The 26650-nt window shown below is 37.1% G+C and overlaps 1 protein-coding gene across 6 annotated transcripts in view; it reads left to right on the plus strand.

The window, feature by feature from the left end:
- The first annotated feature begins 3995 nt into the window (after positions 1–3995).
- The window catches only part of EXOC1 (exocyst complex component 1), a 32853-nt gene continuing 10198 nt past the window's right edge, over positions 3996–26650 (plus strand). Inside the window, exons 1-14 of one of the 6 annotated variants that reach the window (XM_075026242.1) lie at positions 3996–4359; positions 6900–7130; positions 8478–8611; positions 9456–9586; positions 11652–11811; positions 13467–13654; positions 14613–14840; positions 15075–15207; positions 15400–15509; positions 16082–16135; positions 20349–20498; positions 21986–22091; positions 25007–25051; positions 26203–26366. In XM_075026242.1, coding sequence (XP_074882343.1) covers positions 8488–8611; positions 9456–9586; positions 11652–11811; positions 13467–13654; positions 14613–14840; positions 15075–15207; positions 15400–15509; positions 16082–16135; positions 20349–20498; positions 21986–22091; positions 25007–25051; positions 26203–26366 — 1593 coding nt within the window. In that variant the 5' untranslated portion in view covers positions 3996–4359; positions 6900–7130; positions 8478–8487. Of the gene's footprint in view, positions 4360–6579; positions 6599–6899; positions 7131–8477; positions 8612–9455; positions 9587–11651; positions 11812–13466; positions 13655–14612; positions 14841–15074; positions 15208–15399; positions 15510–16081; positions 16136–20348; positions 20499–21985; positions 22092–25006; positions 25052–26202; positions 26367–26650 lie in introns of those variants that run through there. The other 5 variants (XM_075026232.1, XM_075026251.1, XM_075026261.1 and 2 more) reach the window with 5 other exon arrangements.

The following is a 26650-nucleotide window of genomic DNA, read 5'->3' on the forward strand; positions in this document are numbered from 1 at the left end:
CCATCTTCAGTAGCAAATATAATTCAGACTACTGTTATCTATGATACATTGTCTTGTTTGGGCTATGTATTAATTGTAGAGGTCACAATGTTTTCTGTAATGTTTACAAACTCTTTGCTTAATAGGCACAAGGAAATATCTTCTGGGTGAAAAAGGTCCCATCATTCATCTTGTAACTGTAGTAAAAACACAGAACCTCTAATAATAAGCACTTCAGGGCATTCTTTTGAAATAAAGTACAGGTGTAGTGAATTCCTGACCAATAATTGTCTGTATTGTGTTAGGAACTGATAAGCTAAAAATAACTAAAATGTTCAACCATATTTAATGGACTTGCAGCAGTAGTTTATATCTTTCTATTCTTGTACTGTATAAACATTAAACTGACTATATTAGAAGACAAATAAGCCTGCATTTTATGTGGAATAATACAAAATTAAAATCTGTTTGGCATTTCTTCTGTCTGGTAACATAATATTTCAGACATTCTTCACTAAGCAATCAGACTAAACAAAAGGAAAGGAGAAAAAGGGACATTGTCCATGTAAATTGTTTCAGTTATTATCAAAAGGAAAAATACTTTAAAAGATCTTTGCAGACCTAATCTAGGGACTTTTTACATTTACACAGTCCTTTATAAGATGTCAAATACCAAGATGCTGTGTAATTGCTAGACTGACCTGATCGCACTATGGAAAGTCTTTGTCCTGAGGTGTGAGAGACTGTCACTTTGCAGTTAGTATAGCACAGCTGCACCACAGGAGACAGAGAACAGCCTAAATTATAAATGGAAAAGACCTGACAGGCTAACTAGCCCATCTTTCAATTAATGCAGAATTGTTTCCTAGATCACACATCCTGACATTGCGTATACAGAATGTAGCTTGAAATACAGTATCTGGGGATTTGTTTGCTTCTCCTGGAAGACTTCTCCCAAATTGAATAGGAAGAAACTTACAGGAGTAAAGGATTATCACAAATGCATTTGTAGCATTCTTGTAAAAGGTTTCAACTAAATGATGGAGTGAATTAATACTTGAGATTGTGGATATAATGTGGATTTTCTTCAGAAGACAGGAATTGTTATCAGCCATATCTGTACCAGAGAAAAGAAAAAATGTGGCAGCCTGAAAATGAAGAAGAGTGATAATGAGTAAACAGAACTTCACGCTCACTTGTTTAAGAGGCAGAGAGAGAATAGAAGCTGTCATAAAAGACAGCTGATGTTTTTCTCCTAAGTGTATTTTTTTTTTAAACTCTTTAAGCAATATCAGGAGTAAGAATACAGGGAAACGTATGACAAAAGAATTTGAGAATATTTTTTATGTAGCATTTATCAATACCATATTTGTCTTACGCTATACTTAAAAAAATACATCAGTTTCCTGCAGCTCCATGCTATAAAAAGCATTTAACATCAACACTCAGATAAGATAGTTCCATATCAACAAAAAGTACACTGATGAAGTTCCACTGGTGTTCATGGATGTAAGCTAATTTTCACCATCTAAGACTCACAACCTTGTATTTAAAACAGAAGGACCCTTTTCCTGTGTGATTATCTTTAATGGATAACTAATCTTTTCCTGCATCTTAAATTAAGCAAATACACATCAATGCAGAATTTTAAAAATAATTTTGAAAGTGAAACAAAGCAGAGAGGGAAGCCTGTTCTGGACTATGCCTTCTGGGTTATTTCTCATTCTTCTTCTCCTTTATATTTTGGAGTCATGCGTGTAGTAACCCACATCTTCCCAGCAAAAGCCTATACTGCTTCTTTCCCTGTCATCTACCTATTCCCCAATACTTTCAGCATATAAGTCTTATCTTCTTCCAGTAAAAGAAGGGATTGTATTACATAATTTGTAATATGTAATTTACGAATATTTTGTCACGAGTTAAAGTCAGCATTGGAAGATCAAAGCCCCTTTCTAAAGGGCATCTGTGAGAAGCTGAAATAGGAGGGGACAGAATGGCCCTGTGCATCCTGTAGGATGATCTCATGGCAGTTTTAACACATGTAACCACATTTTAGCATTGACAAACTACGTTTTCGTTTGTTGGGGGGTGGTGGTGGTTGACCTTTAGCAGAATTAACAGCTAAAGACAGGAAACTAGAAGGGTCTTGACTAATAACAACAGCAGCTTTATGAAACCTTGTCCAATCTTTTATGGCTGCCTTGTCCTGTCTTTATAGATCTAGCCAGAGACAGTTACATTTTGTGGCTGAATTGAGAAATTACCAAACTGAAACTTCTCTTTTAACCTTGGCCCTCATGAATGATATATTATAGAAGTATACAGCATGTTGTTTTGTAAGTCAGAAAATAGAAGTACATTCAGCAAGACTCTATTGGTCAGTAATGTTTAATGCTTTCAGTCAAGTGGAAAAGTGATACAGGAATGATGAAATCAGTTTTACATGTTAAAAGTCCATGTTTTGGCTATTTATAACAATAACTTGAAAAAGATGTTTTCTGTTGTTCTTAATTGGTCATGGCCTGGCTAATAAATATTATCAACCATACCTTAAAGGCATACTGATGTATTAATGTGAAAAAATCATATGGTTCAAGTAATCTGTAATTATTTCAGCCTTCCCTTAACTCTGCATGCAAGCCTTGAAGAAATCCTATATTAATTTACATGAATAATGCTAAAAATGAATGAAGTATATGGATCACATGGAGAACCTCTGTCACAGCAAAGCTTGACCTGGAAGGTAGTTCCAGTTCTCACTGAATTCAGCAGTGGCTACAAATAGCTATGGCCAGATTTGGACATAGTTTCTCATGGTCAGATTCCAAATCCTAAGTGTCAGAATCACTATTCACAGAGTAACACTTCCCTGTAAATCATCACTGGCATCAGACTGTCAGTTATTAAGGGTGCTTCTGCTTAGGGGTAAAGCCAAAATCTGAACGCGTTTCACTGAAGTCACACTATTCCGGAAGCTGTGGCCATATTGTATTACAGTTGTTCCCTTGCAGCTGCGGTTACAGATAGATTTGTCATTTGAAATTCTAAGATGCTGTTGTATTGTAGTGTGTTGTATCTTTCAACCCCGGGTATACCTGTGTTTCCTTTGTGAGTACGCTTGCCTCCTAAAAAGACATAAAACTTCTTAATAACTCTGTCATGAGGTCAGCTGAGGACACAGACATCAGAAGCAAGGTGACACAACGTCGGCTTTGCTCTTGGCACAACCCACGTTACTTCTGCCGTGGCATTTTGCTGTTCTGTTACAAACTCTTTGATGGCAAGAGCTCTCCCATCGTACCAGCACGTAGGACACCTTCTTGCGGGTTGCAATACAGAGAGATCTTACTTGCGTTACTTTTCTTGCTGGTTTATGCCTTCTAATTACACAGCAGGGTTTCACCAAACAGCTGAACGGACCTAACCGCTCACAGCTACCGGAGGGAGCCTCTTCCCCCCAGCTCTTCACAGCTCGGCGAGGTTTTCCAGGCCCCTCTTTTTTAACCCCTACCTGCACCGACCCACCTCGGCAGGAGCCGCCTCAGGACGGCACAGCGGAGAGCAGCGGGACCGCCCTTTACCAAGGCCCGGCCAAACCACCTCGGGGGGCCCTTCGCCACCCGAGAGCCGCCGGGGCCCCGCGGGGCGCTACCGACCGCCTCCCCGACCAGCGAGGCCCGGCTCAAACGGAGCCCGGCCGCCCACAAGAGACCACCGCACGGTTACTGGTTCCAGCTTCTATCGCCCGGGCCGGCTTTGCGCTGCGGCCCTGAAGGCAGCGCCGGGCCGGCCCTGAAGGAGGGCAGAGGAGAGGAGAGGCCGGCCCTGACCCCGCCCCGCCCCTCCCGCGCTCCTATTGGCTCGGCCCACCCCACCCCGCTCCACCCCGCTCCGCGGGTGGGTGGCCGCTGTGGCCGTCACAGGCGTTACGCCCATCTCCTCCGGCAGGGGGCGCTGCGCGGGCTGCCTAGCCTGCCGACTCGCTGCCGGCGTCACGTGAGCGGAAGGGGCGGCTGTGGGCCGCGGGTAGCGGCCGGAGGCCGAGGCGCTCCCTTCCCGTCCCTGCCCTTTCCCTGTCCGGTCCCGGCCCGGCCCGGCCCGGCTGGCCCTGGCTCCGCGGTGAGAGCGAGGCGGCCTCGGCATCCTCCGGCCCTTCCCCCGCCCCGGGCGTGGGACCTGCCGTTCTTTCCTCCGCGGGCCGGGCCCTACCGGTGGCCCCGGGGCGGCTTGGCCGTGTCTGGGCCGCCGGGCTCGGGGTGGGGCGGTGGCGGGAGCGGGCCGCCGTCTCCGGGGCGGCTTCTGCAGGACTCGCAGGTGGGAGGCGGTGAAGCTGGTGCCAGACGGGCCCTCGGGAGGCCGCCGCTGCCATAAGTAACTCTTGTGAGTTTTCCTGTTAACTGATTGATCTCTTGATCGACTTTCGGCTACGAACGGCGTTCCCGGGCACTTTACAGTTAGGCTACCCTCTCAAGTTATGTTTTAACCCGCGAGGGTGCAGAAGAAGCCTGTTTTCCTGTTTACACGCTTCAGAGAGGCTCAGCAGTGCTCACTGAGTAGCCTTACCAAATTGCTCTGTTGCATCCTTCCCATGTATTTCCCGGACGGTCTGTGCCTGTGATGAGGTGTCTTTTGACAAAATTCATGTAGCCGAGGCTTTGTCTGTAACATTACTGGTGAAAAAACAACGCAGCAATGTCTAAATGGATTTGTTAGAGACTGGTGTGGTCTCAGCTCCCTTGAAGCATTTTTCTGAGGAAGCAGCTTTATCTCCAGCTCCTTGTGCTTAATACTGTGTTTCTTTGGGACAGCAGGATTCATGTGTGAAGAGCTTAATGATGTGCTTGGCCTAGCACATTGTGAAGGTTTTGCTGGCTGTGACTAAGGGGGCTGAGTTTATAACAGAAGTTAGACTGTATGTCAGAGCAAGTCCTTGATCTTGGGTTTAACGTCTTCTGTTTTATGGGAAAGGTGTATCCTGCACAACCTGGACAACTTGTGTTAGCACTGAAATGGGAGAGTTAGCAAGTTGCAGCAGTCTGAATGTGACTTAGGGCAGAAAGTAAAATCCTAAATCAGGAAGGAAAGGGGATATTTCTGAAATGCAGCAGGTTGTCAGTATTTTGTGTGCTCATCTTATGCACCTGTTGAAGAGTAAGGTGCCTCCTGATGCAGTTTGGGAAACAAAAGACAGGCCCAGCATTTGATTAAAGGCAGGAAAATTGTTGGCAGCTATGGAGTGTTACATTGCCATAGGGGTGTCATATAAACAGTGTTTCTTTGGATGCTCTGAGTGCTGTACACTTGACAATACTGATTCCAGCTTGGTATGTTGGCCCTTGTTTTCCCAAAGCCCTTGCGTTGCTAATCTTTAAAACTACCAGATTGCCTAAGATGAGAGATGTGGAGGTGACCTGCTGAGCTGAGGCACAGTGGGACATAAAAGACTGCAAGAAAAGCCAGTGCCTTTTCTGTTTGAAGTGCCAAGGGAACCTTTTTGTCTTTGCTGTGTGTTTGTCAGAGAAAGCAACCGGGGCATCTCCAAGAGAAAAATCCAGCCTAAAATTTAACTCCACATATTGTCTCGGCATCAGGCAGTGTAGCATGTGATGTATATTAATCATGTTTTTAACACTCTGTAGAATTTTAAGGCACAAGTTCAGAGTAATATTGGAGCTTCTGTATTTACATCAAAACATTGAAATGTGATGTCCAAGTGTTGCTCTTTTTAGTCTACTTAGAATCTCTCTGTAGTGTGAGGAACTGTTCTGAATCAGGTGAATATTGCTACTTCCTTAATTTTCTGGAGCTTGATGGGCGGTTTGGTTTTTTTTTTTTCTTACATGATTGATCTCTGCAAGCTTGAGTATTGGTTGGTGCCGTGTGTCCAGCCCCTCTGCCCTCCCGGATTTCTAGAATCTGGTGAGGACTAGACCATGCTTTGTTGGGGAACCAGGCGATTGTACTGAAGTCTGTCTTGGAAGCGTCTTTCAGAATTTTGTGACTTCCTTGGGATTTTATTCTTGTTTCATGCATGGTTAATTTAATGTTGGTCTTACTTTACCTCTGCAAATTCTTCATCATAATTGAACATGCTAGAAGTACAAATGCTTTCTGCCAAGCATGTGGCATACCTACTTGAAGGCATTGCCAAAGAAAATCAGAACTCTCAGTGAATGTTTTTAAACAAACCAGTTGTTAATGCATCCCACAAATCTGAACAGCTTTCTCTTCTTACAGGCCCTTCTTCTAACCCTTTGCTTTCTCCCAGTGCTGGCTGCTGTTACTGCAGACGTGAATCACTTGAAGGGGGAACCTTGTGAACAGATCCACCCCCCAATGTCTCTCTACCTCCTTTTCTGCTCCTCTACCTCCTGCAAATCATCTGAAAACTCTATTCTTAATGAGGAGAAAAACTAGAAAGCAAACTTTTGGGTGGTGTTAGGAAAGTACTTTTGCTGTTAATGGGGGATGCACCTCATTTATGCAAACCAGTGGTCTGATCTAGTATGCGACTATGTCATTCACATTAAACTATATCTGCCAGTGTACCAGAAAGCATAAAGGGCAATCCTTGATGGCCTTGTACGATCTCCTGTGTTTGCTGTTACAGGCTGTGAGAGTAAGTAATGTCTGTTTACTATCTTTCAGCAGAAGTCTGTCTTTTTTTAGCATTCGGTTAGAGTACAGGGTTCAAGGTCAGCATTTGTTTCCTGGAAGAAATCTCTGGGTTTATTACTAAGTGTACATGCTTACATTCTTTCTCTTTTTGAAATATCATGTTACTCCCTTGCTAGATAAGAAACTTTGTAATTAAAGAAGTGTTCCATTTCTGAGCTCCAATCTGTGCATCCAAGAAAAGGCAGCAAACTAGTCAAACCTAATGGACTTACCTTTACAAAATTGTGTTGTGGCCTTTTCAGATCTAGGTGGCCGAAGTCAAACTTTCTACCAGCTACAAAGATGCATTCCTTTATTCTGCAATACTGTAACAATTGCCAGACCCTCATACTAGAACAAAGAGGAAGAACAGCCTGTTACATGTAATAGTATGTGGTAACTGGCAAGAGCAGTGAAACAGGACTTTGCAAAACATTGAAACACAAAGAAACACAACGCTGTATTTCTAAAGGCTCAGAGATTTGTTGCCTTAGGTATGTACTGTCCCCACAGTTTGTGTCTTCTAGGAGCTGTTCTGTTATAAGGAAGCTTTTATGAAAGAGACTTCAATATCCAGAAGATAAATCTGACTTAAAACTTAAGAAAAATTTATTAAATTCTATTATGTGGGCCCTCTGTAATGTCTTATGTTTTTTATTAATTAAAAAAAAAAGGTAATGCCTGCTTGCTGGGTAAAGTTAAGTTACAAATGGGGTGCCAGTCATATGTTAATAATAAGTTTTTAGTAACTCACCATTGCAATTGGCAATGGTGAATTTGACAATGGACAACCACCACAAATGTTCTTCAGAAGAGGTATCAAAGCTGGGAAAACTCTAGTACACTGGGTTTTTTGGTTGGTTGGTTTGGGTTTTTTTTGCCACCAGATAGAATGCGGTGTACCTATTCTGCTTTAAGAAAGCTGTCTGAACAGCATACCTGAGAATGCTCTCGTAACATGGGATCGAGTACTAATTTAGAATTTATCTTATGATACCAAGGGAGGAGGGAGTGAGGAAGCATGCAGGGCCACTGATCCTGAATCAGAATGATTTTTCCCTCTACCAGAAGAGAATTAGGATGTGTATGTGGTACACCAAGACTCAAAAGTAGTAATTTGTTAGACTTGAAATTGTGGCATTTGAGTGGTGGATTGAATGACTGCTATGTCATACCATATCTAGGCTATATTCCAGAAATCTTCCTGCAGAGCAAGGAGCCAGAGATGCTTTTTCTCCCTCTAAATGGAACATTATTTTCAATTTGGTCTGCCCAACATATAACCTTGATTTGGTGAAAGAGTCCTGAAAATTTAATTGAAGATTTTAGGTATATTTGAAGAATTCTGGAGTAAGTTTCATTTAAGGTCATCACTGTAGTGACTTTAGTTTAACATTCTCCATCCTGTCAAATTTTGTGGTTTTTTTTTTTTGTTCACCTGTCTTCATACAGATTTTTACTGGATCCACAGCATTCATACCCATTCTAAAATTCTACTACTTAGTGAGGGAGTCTTGATTCTCGTTTCAGCTTTTTTTTTAATGCCTCACATTCCACTTTACTACTAAGAAGCTTTTTGTTCTCCGTTAAATTAAGCAGAAGGATCGTCCTAGTGTTGATAAATTACAGTTGTCTAACTGAAATAAGATAGTATGCTTTATCTTGGACTTTTTTCTAAAGTGGGCTGGTCTTCTACCTAAATCATGCTTGTCTAGATTATGATTGATTAAGTTACCTGTAAAATTTAATTTCAAAAAAGTGTAGTTGCTATAAGTAAATGACTGGTTCTTTTTTTGTGTTAAACGTGCTTGAATGTATTATGACTTCTTAAAATCTTTCAGCTGAGAGAAAATGACTGCAATCAAGCATGCTTTACAGAGGGATATTTTCACTCCCAATGATGAACGCTTGTTGAGCATTGTGAATGTGTGCAAAGCAGGCAAAAAGAAGAGAAACTGCTTTTTGTGTGCCACAGGTACATAGTAATACTGCACCATATTTCTTTTCTTCACCTTTGGTTTTTAGTTGCATTTGTCTTAGCTTTATTTACAATGTTTACTCTTGCCCCATATAAAACAGATGCGTTCTATTTCTAATGGAGAAAATCAGTTGTAGCTTATACTTCCATTGTTGCTTCTACTAAAAAAGAAACAAACCCCTGTACTTCTATTCCCAGATCTCATTGTAATTTGAAATGAAAGAATCAAAATTATTTGTGTGGGACTGGTGAGCTTTTGAAGCAGGCTTTATACAGTACTTAAAAGGGGATTTAGTAAGCATCTAGACTGATCAGCCTAAATAAAATGCAGTAAAGAGTACTGGTTAGAGTCCAAGGCAGAGGGCTCTGGAAAGGCATAGTAACTGACCTGAGTTCTATGTTCCTTTGAGTGTATGTGTATTATATTGCATCTCTTCAAAAAAATTAGGTGCTTTGGGTCGATCTGTCAATAAACTAGCTTGCTAGAATATTTTTGTGACTGAGAAATCTACCAAAACATTTTTGTTCTGACTGTAATCTCTAATTACCTCAGTGCTTTGTCAGTTATGTGGCCATGCTTTGAGGTCTGCTGTATCAAAGAAATATCTGTAAATTGGATTCATTACTTCACAAGCTGTAGAGAGATGTATATCTGGTTGACTGACACTTAAACTGAGCTGTGGATATTGTGGATGAAAATGTTTCAAAGGGTCTCTTTTCATCAAATAGGTATTACAAAAATTGCCCCACAAATAACTCATTTCAGAAGTTGAAGTACAACAGAAACAGATGTTTAAGTAATTTGTGCATTTTGAAATTATTCTTTTACTTCATTTAACAGTGACAACGGAACGACCAGTACAAGTAAATGTGGTAAAAGTGAAAAAATCTGACAAAGGAGATTTCTACAAAAGGCAGACTGCATGGGCACTTCGAGATCTTGCTGTTGTTGATGCCAAAGATGCTGTTAAAGTATGTGTAAATTTTTTTTGGTTTAGTGCTCTGCTCAGAACATCCCTTTGGTTCCAAGTTAGAGTTAACTTCCTTGATACTGACTGCTTTAAAGCTTAGATTGATAACACATTCATTAGGAAATAGGATGATATGTTCCTGTGCTGCTTATGCCTGCATTTTCTTCCAGCCTTTCCAAGAATATAACCCCGGTAAACTGAGTAGTCTAAATATGCTTGAATAGCAATATTCTGAATATCTGCCCTGTTTATTGTAGCGATCTCTCAGTGACTGTAGAGTGCTTGTGCTAAGGACCAGTACTTTTTTGTTTGTTTCAAGTCTTACGTAAATTTGTACTCCAAACTTAGTTTCCCCTTAAAAAAAATTTATTGACCATCTTACTAATGACATTGAGCTATATGTAACGTTTTTTGCTAGGACCCTTAAAACATTCTTAATGAGTAGTATGTAAGCTTGAAAGTGAGTTCTTATAATCGGTTCTCTAAATCATGACATTGGCCGTTTGTTGGAAAGCATACACTCCTAAGGTGGTGTTCTTTTCCATAGAACAAGAGCCACCTATTTTTGACCATTTAAATTCATCTGTTGTCATAAACTAAGATGAAAAATAGGCAGAAGTGAAAATTCTTCATCCCGTGATGTCTGGTTTTATGTTCTGTTAACTGCTTATTTGGAAGAATAGTGCAGAAAACTACAAAGTTGAAAATTCTTTGATTTCCCCCTCCCCAAGTGTAGGTTAAATATGTTTTATTTCAGTTATCTACATACTTGTTGGCTAGATTTTAGATTTTCCTTGCTGTTTCTAAATACCATGTTGGAGAATTGCTTCTTTTGGGTTAAAGTTCCATTTAAAATTATACCATCTTTCAGGGCTTTTTCTTGCAAAATGAATTCCGTAATGGTTTTCAGGAATATTCTGTAATGTAGATACCACTCTAATGAGCGATTTTGAAATTTTCTTTCAAAAAACAAATGTTGAATGCCACACTCTCTTATATTAAAAAACATCAGAATTAAAGTTGATAGGTTCATCATGTTTTGGTTTCCAAACGTGATCCAATGCAACTCTTTTGACACAGGCCTTTCCTGCACTAGTTGTGAGACAACTCAAATTTTTTATGTAATGAGACCATTTGTTTAGAAATATGTGGTAATTTTATTTATCAATGTAAGCTACAGAAAAAAACAGAACTGTTTCTATTGCACTGTACAGGAAATACCATTTCCCATCACATGTGGTTTCATGTGCAGCCTGCTGCTACAGATAGTAGTGACAATATAAGTAATAAGTAGCAGCAATAGTAGTTTTTACAAACTATATATAAGTAAGGATTTAACATGTGTCTGAGGCAATAACATTTTTCATCAGAAGGAGGCTGGCCCTTGTAAAAGGCTTGTAATATGATCTTTAAAACAGACTATTAACAGTTACAGTTCATACTGAGTTCATAAGTGGCTGTAGAAAGGAAAGTACTTTATTCAATTGTTATCAAAGTAATGTTCTCCTTGGGTAATAAATCTAGTTGAAAATACTTCTGTAGTAGTTTTTTTACCGTTAAAATACCAAATGGTCTTTTCTATCCTGTTCAGTGTTATCAAATACTATCATATCTGTAAATATGAATTGCTCATAACTTTTTCCCTTGCCTATTCCCCTAAGTCTCCTTGAATCGTGTTATATATGTTGTCAGTAATTCCAGCTACTGTTTTTAGTTTCAGAGGGCTAACACAAGGTATTAGTCATTCTGAGGACAGTGTTTCAGGGCAGACAGTGCTGTCAAATGTTTGTTGAAACTCTTAACATATCTCTGTATTATGTGTTACTGTTGCCTTATCTGGCTTGACAAAATACTGTCTTCGTAGCCTGGATTCTGGTTTTTCACTTTCGATGTTTTAGCACCTTCATTAAGGTGCATCAGGGTGCCAGAGTTGGTGTATCGGCTTAAGGTTGGCATCTGTGTAATTTCATTTTTATCCTGTCATCTTAATAATTAAATGCGTAAACAATCTGCTGCTTAGAGAATCATTTGGCTGTTGAGCCTGTAACATATCTCATCTTTTGCAGGAGAATCCTGAATTTGACTTGCATTTTGACAAAGTGTATAAATGGGTTGCAAGCAGCACAGTGGAAAAGAACACCTTCATTTCATGTATCTGGAAACTCAATCAGAGATATCTTAGAAAGAAAATTGACTTTATTAATGTTAGTTCACAGCTTTTGGAAGGTAAATTTCTGCAACTGTATGTTAAGTATAAAGTTTAATAATTTTTTATGTAAACCAGATATACTAAAAAAAAAATAATCCTAATCCTCATGTTTTTTCCTATTCAATTTTATTCTTTTATATTTTCTAAGTCTTAAGATAAACAAGGTGAGTAGATAACAGATTTTCTGTTAGAAAACTGAGAACCGAAACAAGATACTTCATTAATGAAGTTCTAAATATTGATAAGGTTGTTGTATTTCTAAGATGTTCTGTTTCTTGAACAAAATAAAATCTGCCTGCAAGATCTGGTAGGTCTAAATGTGTAATGAATGTGCTTTTGTTCCTGTTTTCCTTTCCCCTGAATTAGAAAAATGCTTTAAGAAGCGATGCTTCAGTAGCATGCTAAAGGTTATATGAGGTTTTTTATGAGATTTCTAGTTTATAAACTGTGAAGCATGTGTTAAATTTTGCTGGACCCTGTTACAGTTTATGTGACTGCCTGGTTGCTAAGAAGGCTTTGTATCTCACTTGCTCATGCTGTATTAAATATTTTTACAGTCATGCTGTCTTTTAATAGTTAAAACTTTTTTAGTAAAGCCTAGTGAGTAAGCATATCTCGCGTTTAGTCTGTCAGAAGCAGTTAAACTGTTGATATTAAATACTAGACTGGCTTGTACAGAAGAAATTGAATTAGGGAGGATAGCATTTCTGTATTTTGGTGTTGATTGAAATTTATTTTAACCAACCTCTAACTTTTCAAGTTTGTGCAATATGAAAACATACAAACTTATTACCACTTAAAAATATACACACTGTTCATGCTTTGTCTAGCTAACATTCTCTGCTTCCTTTCCTCTGCTTTTCCATACCTTTTAATTCTTCAGAACTGCCTAAAGTTGCAGAAGGTGCGTAACACCTTTTTCCTTTATTTTGCTTTGTAAGCACTTTTTCTTAAATAATATGCTTTTTCTTTTTCTTAAATAGTGCTTTGGATAGCTTATCAAGTTGCTAGAGATAAGAGAGATGTTTCAAATGTCCTAACCGCTTTCTAGCTGGACTGCGTTAATGTTCTGTAGATCATTTGTCAGCGTTTGAATGTCTTGTTGAATTAAGTAAGCACTGCTGTGAGAAATCATAGTTCATGATAACATTGGTATGTAATTTTCACTTACCTCAGTACTGATTTTTCTGCTGTGAAACTTATCTTGAGCATCAAGATGATTTTTATTTATTCAGAGATACATTTCTTAATCAGCTTTAGTATGTTTCCTTTATGCTCTGTCTACCAAAAGAGAGAATCTAACTTCTACTGATCTTCTGTTAACAAGTCTAGCGTAATACTGTAATATATTCTGATGTTGATTACCAGCATGAGAGGTGAATGAACTGAGACGGTATGTCCCTTTGTACGTGCAGTAAAGGAAGGTGGCTATTTTATTTTGCTTATGTTACATAATTTGGAAAACATCACTGTTGAGAACCAGTTCTGGAAATCTTAATGAAGCCCATGAAGACTGAGACTTGAAAAAAGTGTATATAGGTAGCAGGTGCTTGTTATGAAAGTTGTTTAATGGATTCATTTACTTGAAGATAGTTGAACATACTTAAGTACTCTTAAAATGTTGTGACTTTCTGCACTTGATAATGTGTTTTATTTCCCTTCTCTACATAAGAATCTGTTCCAAGTGGAGAGAATCAAAGTGTAGCAGGAGGTGATGAAGAAGCTGTGGATGAATACCAGGAGTTAAATGCAAGAGAGGAACAGGATATTGAAATAATGATGGAAGGGTGTGAATATGCTATTTCTAATGCTGAAGCCTTTGCAGAGAAGTTGTCGAGAGAGCTACAAGTGCTAGATGGGGTAAACATTTCTTCTAATGTACAGTGTGTTAGCATGTTGAACTTTTTTCATTGATACTGACTACGTAGTATTCTTTGAAAAGGTAGCTAACTTGTTCTGCAGTATATTTAAATGTAAATATATATGTGCTCCTAAGCAGAGCTACATCCTGTCTATTATCAGATTTTAAAGATCTTCAGCTTTGCTCTTTACCTTCCAGACCATTTAGGGTGAGTTGCAGGCTTTCAAATGAGGAGTTGAGAAGAAAAAAGGGAGGCATTCTGCATATACCTTTCTTGAAGGCAGAGGTGCAGGGAGAGGGAGCATAGATGTTCATGTCCATGGATGTGAACGCTTAGGCCTAAGATACTACTCTCAGTGTAATTAGGAAACTGGTTTAGTCTAATTACATTGCAGTATTTGGCTGTCTGTAACAGTACCATATTGTTTGCTATTTTGCTTTTTAAACAGCCCAATGTTCTAGAGGTCACTTAGAAAACTTAAGGAGATGCAGGGGATGCAGTCGTGAGGGAACAGTTAACAACCTCCTCAAATTGTCGAGTTGTATGTTTCTCTTATATTTTGAAAATGGCTGTTACCATAGAGATAGCTGATCTTGCAACAGAAAATGTGACCTTATCACCTAAGCTGTTTTTCTGGAACTAAAAATGTTCCAGTATAGTAGGGATTATTGTTTGGTTTTTATTTTTGTGCAGATCAATACTTCAATTCTAAGAACTTGAGCAAAGTTTTGGGTTTATATCTTTTCTTTATGAAATGAAGAAGTGTCATAGACTGAGGAACTGCTGTGCTCAATAACACTTTAAATGAGAAGTACTACAAGCTTATATTGTTTTGTCGCTCTCATTGAGAGTTTTGGAAAATGTTTATCTGACAGTAATAGAGACAGAAGGAGATATCAGAAAGCTTTTGAGATAAAAATGTCTCTTAAAATGTTGTGGCTTAATTTTCTGTACAGGCAAATATCCAGTCAATTATGGCGTCAGAGAAACAGGTGAATATCTTGATGAAGTTGCTGGATGAAGCTCTAAAGGAGGTTGACCAAATTGAGCTAAAGCTGAGCAGTTATGAAGAAATGCTTCAGAGTGTAAAAGAGCAAATGGATCAAATTTCAGAAAGCAACCACCTAATCCATCTCAGCAACACAAATAATGTGAAGCTACTGTCAGAGATAGAGTTCTTAGTGGTAAGCATTTTTATTGTTTACGGTGGTCACATCAGGTATAAAATTCTTTTAGGTTAGTACCCTGTTTAGCAACCATATATGAAGCTCATTTTAAAAAATGAGTTTATTTTTCTGTTTTATTATTGCACTAACTTCAATAAGTTTTTTATAGTGATGGAATTGTATTTATCATTCTTGGTTCAGCAGCCTAGCAAACTAACTCGCTTATGGATAATACTATCTATTATTTTGTAGAATCACATGGATTTGGCTAAAGGTCACATAAAGGCCCTTCAGGAGGGAGATCTGACATCTTCTCGAGGCATCGAGGCCTGCACTAATGCAGCAGATGCCCTTCTGCAGTGTATGAATGTAGCTCTTCGTCCAGGTAATGTTTTTGTTACACTGCAGTCTAACATATAAAATTTATTACAGTAGTGCCTTAATTGTATGCCTTTCCAACTAGTCTCAGATTTTGTTTCTGTTAGATTGAGGGAATTGTGACCTCTGGTCCTCTTGGTTTCCACATACAATATATTACTATACATTTTGTACTCTGTGAAATTCTTTTTGTTTTTAGGACATGATATGCTTCATGCAGTGAAACAGCAACAGCAGCGGTTTAGTGACTTGCGTGAGCAATTTGCCCGGAGACTTGCCAGTCACTTGAACAGCGTATTTGTTCAGCAGGTATTATTTCTTACTATTTTATATGAAATTTTCAGTCACAAACTTTTCCTGAGAAGAAAAACAATCCACCTAAAACATGGACATGTTCTGTGATGTAATCAGTAAATGAATGGACTGCTAGAGGCACTTCAGGCAGAGATATTACTAAGCATACCAAACTGTAGTTGCCTACAGAAGTCTCTTACATTTAAAAAAATCCACTTCTTTTTAGTGGGTTTGCTATCTGAATTAAACACATTGTGTGATATGTAAGGATTTATTTTGATTGTAAAGCTTGATTAATTGAAGAGAAGAAGCATTGACTGTTTTTATTAAAGGTTCCAGAGGCTGAGAACACTGGAGTTTTTGCTGTCTGAACTTCAAGGGCCATAAAAAAACCAAACCACACCAAAACAGACAAAGTTTTTTTACAAGACTTTGTTGATAAGACAAAGTAAAATGTCTAAATGTTGATTTTTGGGCATTATCTTGAAATACTCAGAAATCACTGTCCTGAGACTTGTTTCCTAAAGGCTGGATGTGTTTTTTAGCATCAGTTTTTTAATTTCTGTATTTTTTTTATCTCCAATCAGTTTACTCAGACCCTCCTTCAACTCTATAACAGGTCCTACTATCTTTCAGTTCCAGTGAGTACATCAGGTTTGATACAAGCTTTTCTAACTAATTCTTCTGAGCTTGACTTACCTAACTAGCAGCTGCATATTTGGCTTTACAAAAAGAAATTTGTCCTTCCCAATTGCAGAGCATCAGACTTATGCCCCTTCTCACTTCCATTATTTTTATTAGCCCTCAAGATTTGTTTATCTGTTTGAGCCAACATTCCTCTGATCTGATCTCCAGAAACTGCTAAGAGACAGATTGAGATGTATGGAGGAAGAATATTTTCAGGAAATTGTAATACGTGTACGACTGTACAGATACTGCAACTGCGTGAAACTAATATTTGTAAATTCAAAAATAATTCTGTTTTTATACACATTAGTGTAATCAAAGTTTTAGAAGTTTTAGTTTTTATGTATTGGACTGTGTGCAGAAAATGAAATAGAGTTATGCTGGATAATTGTATAGAAAATTGCATTTGAGAGTACAAGCCTGGCTTTTTATGGCAAAGATAAGTGCTTCCTGCATTTTCTTCACCTTGCAGAAGAATTCCATTTCTACAGCATGTTAAAGTTTTTGCCTTTAGTTTCTGTTGTTAAGAAGGTATGGTTCTCCTGTTACTTTTCATATTTTGAAAAACTGAGCACAAGCTATGTGTCCTGGCCTTCTAAATAAGCAAGTAGAAGCTATGTTGTGCAAGTCCTGTGTAAATGCATTCACAAAGCTTGAATATTGGACTTGTGTATGAAAGTGGCTGTTTAACAGAATGCCTTTTCTGATGTTCTGTTCAGAGGACTTTATTTTTTAGAAATGGTAGGAGATTATTATTACTGTGTAATATTACTTGCGTTAGATGGAATACTTCTACAGAGACTTTTCAATGCTATTGAGAATGCTATTACCAATTTAAATTTTTTTTTTTTTTTTTTAATTTTTCATAATTCTGGTGCTAATAGTGCCCTCACATTGTCTTTCATATAAACTTACCCTCTGAAAAGTTTTGGCCTGCTGTTAGCTGTGAGGTATTAATCAGCAGATAAAAAATATGACCTCGCCATAAGGTTAAGCAGGAAGAGCTTGTTAACTGCAGGAGATGAGCCTCTGCAAAGCCTTTTTGCTTGTTGTAAAAGAAAAAAGTTTGTGCACTTCATTTTGAGGTACGGATTCAAGTGTTGGAGGTATAACAGATTTTTGTGTTATCTTACTAAAATGACCTTGTTTTGTTAGTCTGATGAATTGAATAGCAATTTCTCGTTCCCATGTTTTTGAAAAGTCTAACTGGAATACTTTGTTACCTTTAACATCTGAAGATTTGCATTATTTGTTTAGAATGTTTCTTTAAAAAAAAAATAAATTAGAGCACTTCAGAAAAACTAAGGCAGATAAAGATTTCTAAATTAAAATGGCAAATGAAAACACTATGATGTCTAGGCAGCTGCTAATACAAGCAAGGCATATTCTGATTTGGAACTCATTAGATGGAAAACCAAAGTTGCATTGACATTTTGGCCGAAATGTATTATCTTGGAAGTGTTAAATTGTTCTTTTTTTTTTTTTTTTTAAAGCAAACAAACCCAATGCTGTGATTCAAACTACTGTTGTAAGATATTAAGGTCCTACATATCCTCTACATAAAAATGAGAACAAATCTTAAAAGTTTTAAACAGAAATGCAACTTTGGATTGCCGTTCACTGCAGTGTTAAAAACTGTTTGCAGTAACAGTTACTAACAGTTAATGTAGTTGTCTTTATTGTGTCATAATAATATTTGATTAACCTTACTGTGTGTCTATAACTTTAAAGATTCTTTTATTATTATTATTATTATTAATAATATTATTTTTAAAAACAGGTTCAGTATTCAATTAGAAGGCAACTCTGGGCTTTCTGTCTTTGAAATATGAAATAGTTTGAAGCTTTGAAACTATAAAATAGTTGAATAACAAACTCGCAGTATCATTTGGTAACAGTTAGTATAAATCTATGTGTAGTGGGAGGAAACCTGTTAATTAGATGGAGAAAGTACACCTAGAAGCTTCATAATGTTTTGGAGCAGACTTGAACAGGATATAATTTAGGAAAACCAGAATGATTAGTCCTGTGGAAAAGTTGGCTTGGAGAGAGAAATTTATCTTGGGAGGGGATTTATCATCTAGCTTTATGAAGAATGCAACTACTAAGCAGAAATAAAAAGTTGTATGTAATAAAGGGACATGAATAAAATTGTTAGATGAAAGAAGCAATAAAAATGTGGATAGCTGAGTATTTCCTAGCAGTAATATGAACTAGCCTTTGGACTGAGTTGAAGAAAGCTGTGAAAGCCGCCAGATAAATTATCTTAAACTATAATGAACATTAAAATGCATGTTGTAGGAACATTGCACACCAGGGAATAGGAGAGAACCATAAATGGTTTTCTCTATCTAGGTCGTATAAAAGCATATCAAAGATCTGTTGAAAATATTTGCTATATGCATGCCTAGAAGTACACACAGTATTGAGTATAACCTCGGTAATCACGTCAGCAGCTGTGTGGCTAATACTGGCTGGATTCCAGTTCCAAATTATATATTGCAATAATTACACTTTACAAAGTGAGTTTTTATTGGAGTCAGACTACAAGATTGTTTTTAGAAGGGAGATTTATAGTGTGACCCTTCTCCATTGTCTGAGAATAAATGAATGAAGTTGTCTAGGATTTGTTTCTTTGGGTTCATTTGTGTCTCAGTTTATGTAGTTAAGAGAACAGGACTCAAAGTAAGTGCGTGTTCATGTTGGATACAAAAAAGTAGTCCAGCTTTATTCAGAAGCCAGCATGTTTGCATTGCATTACTTAGTAAAGGTTAGTCTTTTACAAATAGTATCAAGACTCGTATCTTCATTTTTTTAAAACAAAAATCTGTGAATGTATTGTGGAAGCTTTTAGGGCTTTTTTTACCAAAGGCTTGAACTGATTAGTACCCAATACAGTAAAGAAGGGTCAGCTAAAGTTGCTTTAGTTTTGGCTCAGTGATCCAAACTGGCTTCTGTTCCAACTTAAAGACATGCAAAGACAGTTCTTAAACTGTATAGCTTATATTCTGCCAATTTGTCATATCCAAGATGGAATGCTCCTCTGTCAGGGACTGACACTGACTGACCTGCATAAACCACCCACATGTTACTCTACAGGAAGTTGAGACCAATTAGGACATTAGTTTTGTGCTGCCATGGCACAAACTATACTTAGGATCAAGTTCTGTAGCTGTTTTTATTGCAAACCTGGTAAAAAAGACTTTACAGAAAATATTAAAGCCATTTGGAAATTAAGTCCCATCCTCTGTTAACCCAGGGCTAATCGTTGCATGTTCTGCTACATGGCTGAACTGTGGTGTTACCTTGCTTTCTTCCTGAATTGCCCAGGAAGCTTGTGAGTTCAAGCAAATGAAAGCTTAAAAAAGCTAAATTGTATATTGTTCAAGCAATATGATGTGGTCTTCACTTAAAGGATAGTGTGTTTTTCAGGAGATAAGCCAGAGAAAAGGAGTGTGAAATTAGTAGCTTGCTGTTAAATCGATTGGTTTATGCTGCATGTTGTAAACTGTTTAACGCTAGTAAATGTTTACTGAAAGTGTGTGTGTGTCTACATTTGTGTGGAGGGAGAGAGAATGTGTGTGAACTAGTGTTTTTAAGACTTGACCAAGGCTTGGCCGAAGTGGACTAAAATAGGTTGAATTGGAGCAGACTTTCAGAGGTGTAGCATAAAGGTAATCATTAACACCTAGGCCACCCATTGATTGAGGACTTAAAATGTCTTATGGTATATGGGAACAACATCTTTAAAAAGAAGCAGCTATGGTTTTGGGTTGGGGTTTTTTTGGTTTAGAGAAATAATGTAGTAATCTCTTAGCATTTTTCAGAAACAATTGAACACCTGTCATTAAATCTTCACTCAGGTGTACCTTGCATTCTCGTGCAAAAAATGCCAAATTGACTCACCCTGAAGGCAGTGGTAAACAAGAGCCTTACAATAACAAGCTTACTAAGATGCATTACCTGCCACAACTATAGTATCTTGATGTCCGTATTATGTTAGGTGTCTTTTCAGTCTGCGTCTCTAGACTTTGTTTCTATGCAAGGTATTTTGATGCTTTTCTGTTTGTCTGAATGGGATGCTGTCTTCATTTTAAGTTTTTCAGGAAATTTCTAGTACATCTGTATAATGCTTCGAGACTTACTTTAATACTTTCTCTTCTCAAGGGTCATGATCAGAGTTCTACTCTTGCCCAGCACTCTGTTGAATTGACATTACCCAATCACCATCCATTTCACAGAGATTTACTTCGATATGCTAAACTGATGGAGTGGCTCAAGAACACAGATTATGGAAAATACGAAGGGCTAACAAAGGTATGTGAAGTGCTCAAATGATGCTAGAGAATGTGTATAATATATGGGTTTTGAGAGTCAAAAGAATTGCCTGTGTGTATGTGCATGTTCTTTTAATATTCCTTTATATTAAATTTAATTCACTGGTCCTCTTTTCTTGTTCCTCTTTGAAATAGGAAACTTAATTTTTTTGGTATTTGTTGTATCCTGGTTTTTTTGGTTTTGTTTGTCCCCTGTCCCCCCCGCCAAGTTTCTATGTCTCTGTTCTGAAGTATCCTAAGATATTAATATTTATGTAAAACAAGTTTGCCATTTTACAGTCTAGTAAGAAAAATAATTAAGCTATTTTCATGTTGATGTGCTTACTGCCTGTGTAACATCTTTATTTCAGCAGACCTTCACTTCTCTTAGGAATATAAAAAACTTTAGAGGTCTCCTGTAAAATAGAATAAATAGAAACATTTTGGCTTTGTATATATGTAACTTTAAACTACCTCGTTTAAAACTGATATGGTGTGAAAAAATTATTACAGAAGTATAGAAAATGTTTAGATAGAAGTCAAGGGAAAGTTAGTCCTTACAGAACAAGTCATCTTTTATTAAAGTTCTGTCATTCTTAACTCAACTGTAGAAGATGCAAATTAGACTCTTAAAAAGGCTTTGAAATAGTTGTTCTTTTGCCTTGTGTAAGGCAAATGGTCAATGAATGGTTGACATCTTTGTGATCTTCTAATAAAAAAATTGATATACTTACATATTTATGTATTATGTGTGCTAAGTCCAAAATTTTGAAGAACATGGGGGGAAAAAAATATTGCATTATCTTTGTCAATAAATAAAATATTATTATAACCTTTGTACTAAAAATCTAAACAAACCAGATAATCTTCAAACTTATTTCAGTTGTTGTGCCTCTTGTCTTTAAAATTTGAGCTTATTTTTGGCAGTGTTGCAAACAAATTATTTTGGGATTGATTGAATCTTACAGTAAATAGGCCCATAGAGTTTGTGCCTTCCAAAGTTTTCTGGTCTTTTGTTTTCCTTCTGAGAATGGTAAAAAAGGAGGTCATGTACTCGGGAAGATGTGTAGGAATGGCGTGCTATTTGCTTTTTGGGGGGCATAGTAAAAGTCTAGTAAAAGAGGCTACAGAGAATGGTGCTGAATTCTCTCCATTCTGCCATTGAATTCAATTATGTGATGCTCCACCGCTAGTAGTCCTCTTTGTTTGTGTACCACACTGCTTATCTTTCCTTGTGGAACAGAAGTAGCAGTTTCTGATTGATGCTCAGTGAACTCACTAGGAAAATGAATATAACCTGCTTAAATATCATGAATATATTTTTGTGCATGCTACATAAATACATATATGTATACACACACATATAGTCCAAAACAGTTTGTTATTTAGTAGAACTTATATACTTGATGTTTTTTAAGAACTATTTAACTGTAATAAAACAAAGTCAATATATATACCTGTTAACTAACTTTATATTTTTCTTTTAAGAATTATATGGATTATTTATCACGACTATATGAAAGGGAAATAAAAGATTTCTTTGAAGTTGCCAAGATCAAGATGACGGGCACAACCAGAGAAGGAAAAAAGTTTGGTAAGCTTCCAGGAGGCACATATCTTGCTTTGAATCTTATTTTTTGCTTATAAAATACTCATTATAACACCTAGGGCCAATTTTATAATGGTGTAAATTTGTTTACTTCTGACAAGGTAGAAGTTTGATGAAAAATAAAAATGGTAAAACTTCTGACTTCCACAAGGCCAAAGTAGCACAACTGAAATCTTGTGAAATTCTTCAAAAGAGAAGGAAGGATAAAATATGATATTTCTAAGATTTCTCAGATTTTCAAATCTACACTCACTTTTTGGTGAACTACCAACCATATTTTGTTACTTGAACTATCCCACTTTATTACTGGAATGAATTTGAAAAATCAGCTCTTGTAATTAAAGAAAGCTTGGGCAGCACGTGTGTGTGTTCCTTCTGCTATTATTTCTGATTTAATAAGTTTTGGGTGGATTTTGAAGAAGCTAGTTTTAATGCTAAATCTGCCCAAGGAAACTTGTGTATTTCATTGTGTTTTCAGTGGGATTTACCTATGTAGTCTGAGACTAGAAATCATACTTTGTTAACTTGTAGGTCTTTCTGTTTAAGGGAGTATGTATTCCTGCTAGGATTAAATAGTCTAGTGTGAGTATGGAAGTGAAGCTTTTAAAAGACTAACCAGAATACTTAGCAAGCAACAGTGATATAGGTGTATTTATATATTGGTTCTTCTGTATTTTAAAATGCACTGTTTCAAAACTTGTTTAAAATATTTATATTTGCCACAGTTGACCAGTTTCCAATTTCTAGATTCAGAAATTATGTGCAGCTTTAACTAGTAAGTTTTGTCAAGTCTTTTTGGGGTCCTGAACTTCTGCTTTGAATTTTGATGATATAGAACAGAAAAAAGTAATGAAAGGAAGAAAGCAGGAGAATGGTGAGGCTTGGTTGAGGGAGTGGGAAGCTGGAAAGATAAGTCTTGGCAAGCTGATGGACATAGAGAGCAAGTGGTGCCATAATGTGGTGTTGTCAGAACAGTTAAATTTGTACATCTTGAAAAGCTATCTTACTGCAAGAAAAAAACCACTTTATTGTAATATAATTGATTTCTAAAACATTCTAAATGCTCTATCTTGGCAGTTATTTTGTGATTTGCATTTGTGATGAGACAGTTTTTGTAGCAACTTCCTAATTTCTGTAAATGTTATGGAGTGATCAGGCATTTTGGAGAAAGAGGGCCTTCAATTCCCCAGTGTAAGAGCTGCACCTTGACAAGGCTTCTGTCCTGTATTTGTGCAAATGTAATTATTTTGGAAGAGCTTGTAATGGTGTGTAATCTGAAAGGCTTCTATGTTGAAGGTAGTGGTTGTACTATTACTAGTTACACATTAATTCAAAATACATTACTTCCTAATAGTACAATTATTTAAGGAATAGTGTAGGTGCATAATGCTCCAGTTGTACTCAGACACTAAAGATGACCTGTTTCCAAGCTGTGTTGGTGTGTGTTCTTGCCTTTTTTTTGTGCTTTGGGAACAGCACTGCTATTTGAATGCCTCAAACGCAGAGGGGATGCTGGGAGAATTCTGGCATTCTGTGCTAGTGCAAGGTTCTTTGTCTGCATTTTTATGGCAAAAAAATTCTGGGTCGTGAGCATTCACACTTGTCTTAAGTAGTCTTTTTTTTTTTTTTTTTTTTTTCCCTTCTTTTCTGATGAAGCCAAGACTTTGATACTTAAATACCATAAAATCAATGTGGGAAAGAGTGCTACTGCTGTCATATGTTTATATGATGTGGCTTCTCAAAAGCCACTATGGCTCCCCTGATTGTCCAGGGCCTGTAGTTTTTCACATTCTGTAATATAGTCCCGTGTGTTTGGACATTGAGGACAATGAAGAAGTGGGACCAATGCATGACAGATATATAAAACAAATATATCAGGCCTAAATGTTTTTATTCAAAAACTGCCAAAACCCCCAAGATCTAAAAACTAGGCTGGAATTAATTTTAAGTTTGACATTATAATTGTCAGTAGTGTTGCCTACTTGAGAACATCTGGTATTTAAGACATGTTTGTGGCATTTAGAAGTATTTATTCATTCTATTACAGTAGGTTCTGCTTGCCTGCTCCATTTTGGGGGCTTGTAGCATCCATCCTCATCAAGATCTTCTTAATACCACATATTGCTTTTAGTGTATGTATGCAAATGCCTTTTACTGGTTAGGGATTCTCTATTTACTGCAAATGCCCATTTACTCTAAATTTCATATTGAAGTCCACTTGAGAAAACGGTTTTGTTCTGCAAAAACCATGAAAAATAAAAAAACATCTTGTAAATTTTTTTACTATATATTATTTGTTTTCATCCTCTCTGATTTTGCAGTCATCAATTTTTGGTGCAGCATGAATACAAAAGATGTATTCTCTATGTAAACATCCTGATTTGCGAACAACAGAAAAGGTTAACCAGTCTTACTGTTGATATGAATGATTTTGCAGTATTGGTGTGTGTTTTTTAAATTGAAGAGGTGGACAATCTCTGACTCAGTACAAAATTACATAAGTACATTTTAATTCCTTGCCTGTTATTGATATGATGATTGATCTTGGAAACTGAGTCTTTTGCAATATTAACTCTGATAAATAAAACCCTAATTTAATGGACTTCTTAATTTGGGAGAACTTAAATACATGTTACCAAAAATGTTCTTTGGACACTCTATATAAGAAAAAGAGAAGTTTAATACCTAGAAACTTACTCTGTTTTCCATGTAGTTTAGATACTGAATTTCTAGAATAGTACCTCTCCAACTAAATGTGTTTGCAATGTAGTTACTTGCTGCTTATAGTTCTCCGCATGTTTCTTTCCAGTTAGAGCTTAACTTGCATCTTGTGCATGGTTTGTGCAAACTGCATTTTAACTTGTCTTTGTCTTTGATGCTTGCAACCTAATCCATCCCAGCTACACTGCCTCGAAAAGAAAGTGCTGTCAAACAGGAAACTGAGAGTGAGTATAACTAGTTGCATTAGTTGGTATTGTCAATGCATGTGTGTCAATGTAAAGATGTAGTGCTGCATCGTGGAAAATCTACCTAACACTGAAGCACTCCGTTCAGAATGAAATAAGCATTAGCAGAATCATTGTTTTTGCAAGGAAAAAATGAAGCACGGCTAAAATGGCCGAACATAAAAGTTGAGAAGGTTTGCAGGTAAAGGCAATGTCTTTTGGTTTTCCCATGCTACTAGTTGATCTAAAAAATATGTTTGTGCCTGAGAGCTTGTTGTAGTTTTCCAACTCTTCCGGTAGGTTGAGGTAACAACTTTTATTAGATCTATAGACTTTGTCTTGTGTCCCTAGACTAGATACCAACATAGCAGTTAAATGAAACTTGCAGGATTGCTTTTAAGTTTCTTTGTGGTTGAGATGTGAGAAGTTTACATGGGGGTCAAATACTGACGATATCTTGGTCTTTTTTTGTTACTAGCTTTCTCCATCCTGTTCCAACATTTCTGAAAATTTGGGAAAAAAAATAAAAAGATATGCTCCTCATCTAGGAGAAGGCCCCACAATACCAGGAAGAAATGTCTGAATGTTAGTTATGATCAAAAGGAGGGGGGAGGATTAACAGTAGAGTTATTATGGGATTGTATAACAGCAAAACAGCTGGAGTAAACTATGTAGATAAAAGGATGTTAACAGCAGAAAGATCAAGTTCAAGATGAAAAACCGCCTGTGTGTATATAAAACTCTTTAATTTTTTTTTCCCCTCTTGTGGATTAATTCTTCTGCTTGTGGCAGCCTTTGCCCAAAGTATATTCACAAAGATCACAACTGGACTTTGCTTCCAAGGACAATATCTATCCCAGTGTTCCTGTATTTCACAGTTTTGTTCCTTTTACACCTTTTTCCATACTTTACAATGAGGGCTTATATAGCTATCTACTTTGATACTTGCTGAAGTACTTCAGTTACTTTGCAATGAGAAAAGAATGTGTTTACAGCAAAAGCACTTGCAGCTTAGACAAAAATTGGGTTGTTTTATTTTAATGTAGGACTACTAGTAACTCTTGATCTCGTACATTCTGTAATGAACCTGTTCTTCTTGAGTATTTTATACTGCCTTTGCTTCCCTCCTTCATAGTGTCTTTATTTCACAGGTCTTCATGGAAGTTCTGGAAAATTGACTGGGTCTACTTCTAGCCTAAATAAACTCTCTGTTCAGAGTTCAGGAAACCGTAGGTCTCAGTCATCCTCACTGTTGGATATGGGAAACATGTCTGCCTCTGACCTTGATGTAGCTGATAGAACAAAATTTGATAAGGTAAAGCCAAAATGTTGCATAGGATTCCTGCTTAGTTTTGTATTAGGAGCGTCTTGCATATCCTTCTTGTGTAGTTTGAAAATCTGTGCTGTTTAAATCTTAAACCATGCCAATTTCAAATTCTGTATGCACCACACATCTAGTAAAGGTAGTTTCTAAGAAATATGTAGAACAGAGTATTATTCTCTGATTATAAGATTCCATTTAGTTCCTTTATATGCTGCATGTGATCTTGAAAGAATATAGAGCATAAAAAATGGTCTATTAAGTTGAAGCTCACTATG

Source organism: Buteo buteo, chromosome 1 (assembly GCF_964188355.1).
Source record: "Buteo buteo chromosome 1, bButBut1.hap1.1, whole genome shotgun sequence".
In the NCBI taxonomy this organism is placed as follows: Eukaryota; Metazoa; Chordata; class Aves; order Accipitriformes; family Accipitridae; genus Buteo; species Buteo buteo.